At 34.0% G+C, this 3,176-nt stretch overlaps 1 protein-coding gene across 1 annotated transcript; it reads right to left on the bottom strand.

Annotated features, from left to right (window-relative positions):
* Positions 1-262: 262 nt before the first annotated feature.
* On the bottom strand, positions 263-1,410 carry LOC110094085 (transcription repressor OFP3-like). Its single transcript, XM_028695054.1, has one exon. It carries the CDS (start codon positions 1,160-1,162, stop codon positions 380-382), a length of 783 nt encoding a protein of 260 aa, XP_028550887.1. The 5' UTR covers positions 1,163-1,410; the 3' UTR covers positions 263-379.
* Positions 1,411-3,176: the final 1,766 nt, after the last annotated feature.

The following is a 3,176-nucleotide window of genomic DNA, read 5'->3' as shown; positions in this document are numbered from 1 at the left end:
CATACAAAATGACACCACAACATCTAGACTACAACTAATCCAAAAGGGCAAAAAACCGAAATAGAATTATATATGTTTCTGGAGAGAGAGAGAGAGAGAGAGAGAGAGAGACTGAAGAGAGAGAGAGAGAGACTGAAGAGAGAGAGAGGACTATACGCTTCTGAAGCTGGGTTCAATCTTTGATCAACACCATGCAAGAGGACAGAGATATGAGCGCCCTTTGAACTATTATTTGTCGAGCAGCTCAGCGTCATCTTTGTCATTGAAAAAGATCAAAGCTTGATAATTTTATTAAGAAAGAAGGATCATATAAAAATATAAAAATAATTCAAGTTACTACCTTGCATAGAACACTACATCAACAATCCTTGCACTTAAATTACACGATAATCTCCGTGATATCAGACCAGATTTTCTCAAAAACCTCAACAATCAGATCATGATACTCACTTGAATTCAGTAACAGATAGCAAGAAAGCAATTCCTCCAACTCCTTCAATGAAAATAGATTGTTCTCAACAATCATGTCCACCATTGATTCTCTGAAATCTCCCTTCGGATCCGAAGAATATTTCACCACTACGAAACTGTCTGTCAATCCCTTCCTCTTCACCAGTCTCTTCTGCACAAGCTTTGGTGACTTTATCCTCAGCTTTATCTGTTGAGTTGCAGAGGGAGACCTGCTCCCCTGTTTCGGACTCTGTTTTCTTCCATTGATCAGGCGGCGCTTCGTCAATATAGGAGGAGGAAGAGGATGATTGGGCTCTGTAACGAAAATATCTGATGAAGAGGTGAAGAATTTGGCATCGAAGCGGTCATCGAGGCTGTGTAGGGGAGTTTCATGGGATGGCTGTGAGTTTAAAACAGGGGAGCTCAACAGCTTCTTCTTTGGTTTTTTCTTTGATTTTTTTGGGTGAGTAGGAGAACGGGAAAGCGGCTCTGCTGCTCTTTCTTCGCTTGTAATGTAGTGAGAGAATCTATTTGTGGAAAAATCTTGAATTTTAGGAGATTTGGGAGGTTCTGTTCTTGAGATTTGGCTTTTGTCTTTGGAATTATTAGCTTTCTGTACTCTGTTTCCTCTGCTTCGCATGTTCTTAAGCTTATAGAACCACGAATATGGCATCAGGTCAGATAACCTGAACGTGTTGCTCCCTTTTGCCATGAAAAAATAACTGAAAAGAAGAAGAAGAAGAAGAAGAAGAAAGACGAGAATCTCTCTCTGGTTCTGTCTTACTCTGAAATAAACAAGCACGAACAAGAATCTTTCTCACATTCAGAAAAGGAAACAAAGGCAAAAAAGTTTCTCTATCCTTTCCGATTACTCCTAGTTATTCTCTCTGTTTCTCTCTCTGTGCTTTGGCGGAGGCCATAGGAGAGAGGTTGAAGGTGGAAAGGAGACATAGGGTTGCGCCTTTAAGATAGCTGATGGACCCAAAAAAAGGAGAATGGAAAGAAGAAAAAGACAGTAACCGTCAAAACCTCATAATCAATGGGACCAATTTTCAAGGTAAATTAGATTTAGAGGGAAAATACTATATTACCCACTGCGGCTTAGCTTGGTTGATGGCCGTGCTCGGTTGGGAACCCCCATCCCGAGTTCGATTCCCTCGAGCGGCTGTCGCCCTTAAGTGGGGCTCCTAAGCACCGGCTGCGGGTACTGCAGGCGTGGGTGGCCCGGTAGGTCGGTCAGAGTTTATGGACCACCAAGCGTGCTCGGCAAAGCCCGGGCGTGGCAGCGTACAGTTCCTCGTCATAAAAAAAAAACTATATTAGAATATAAGATTGATGGCTTTAATTTTTTCTAAATTTATTTTGAGATAAATATAATATAAATTATTCATATATTATATTAATTCCAAAATAAATTTAAAATTTTAAAGTATTTCTTAATTATTTTTAATTTTTTAAACAAAATCTTTTTTTTATTTAAATTTATCAATGATATGTTAGTGTTTCAAATCTATCATAATTAAATGGCTAAGTAATAATGCATTTATGATTGATGTAAACTCGTTATCATCATAGCAAATTTATCATTAAAATTTGGTTCTCATGACTAGGAGAAATTATTGTGATTTTTCGGAATCTAAATTAGAAAAATTATTCATTTATTTTTTAAATAAATAACAATCAGAAATATCTAATATCATCTATTAGTAATAAATAACAAAACATATTCTATAATTTAAAATATTAATGTGTATGTATATATATCCAATCTCAAAAATGATATATAATACTCAAGATCTACACAATCATATCACAACTAATATGTTCTAAGTACAAAATAATAACTAAAAAAAATATAACTTGAAGAATCTTCACCAGCCTCACACCGCTGTTCGCTTTCCCTAACCTGAAATTGTTTAACCACATATAATGAGCTTACAAGGTTCAATAGGTCACCAAAACCTACAACTAAATTCAAAGCAAGGTAAAAAAAGTAATATGCTTGAAAATAGTCAAATCATAGTAGTTACATTCATATGATCATTGAATCAATATAGAAATAGTAAAATTTATATGAAATAGTAGAAGAATCTAGAAGCAGTAAAATATTACATTATGAAAGCTAGTAAAGCGGTAAACCAGTACGAGTGTCAAATCTATAAATCAATCGACGTATCTGTAATACTAATCAGTATAAAAATGATATAAAGCATCAAATCAAAATATCGATAAATATTAATGAAATCAAATCAATGTAATAAAATCATATAGGAATGTACACATGTTATCCAAATATTCTATATCATGTGATCAGTATATCGCATGGTTAATACAAGTACAGTAAATTACTAATATCAAATAATATCAGTATCTATATCAGTAACAGTAAAAATAAAGTAGTAGGAGTAGTAGAATAATAATATAATAATAAATCTGTGTAGTAACAATAACTCTGTATAATAATAAGAACAATGCCTAAAAAATATGCATTTCAGAAGTCACGCTAAACAAGTAAAAAGTCTTGACTTTCATAGTATTTTTCTGTGTTAATATCAGTATTAGTAAATTGTTAGCTAAATAAATATAATTGTCACTCTTTATCCATTGGCACAGTAATGGTATTCTTAGAACTCCTAATTAGTGTATCACGAGAATTAGTAGAGGATAACACTAAACCACAATATTTAAAAAAAAATTTGTTGGTCCACCATCTTGTCTATGTCAAT

The sequence above is a fragment of the Dendrobium catenatum genome, unplaced genomic scaffold (assembly GCF_001605985.2).
Source record: "Dendrobium catenatum unplaced genomic scaffold, ASM160598v2 fragScaff_scaffold_621, whole genome shotgun sequence".
NCBI classification, from domain to species: Eukaryota; Viridiplantae; Streptophyta; class Magnoliopsida; order Asparagales; family Orchidaceae; genus Dendrobium; species Dendrobium catenatum.
Note: the sequence above shows the minus strand (reverse complement) of the source record. Positions and strands in the feature narration are given on the sequence as shown.

Bases quoted from the DNA above. Each gene is read 5' to 3' on its own strand.
- LOC110094085 (XM_028695054.1), bottom strand. From the start codon at position 1,162: ATGGCAAAAGGGAGCAACACGTTCAGGTTATCTGACCTGATGCCATAT.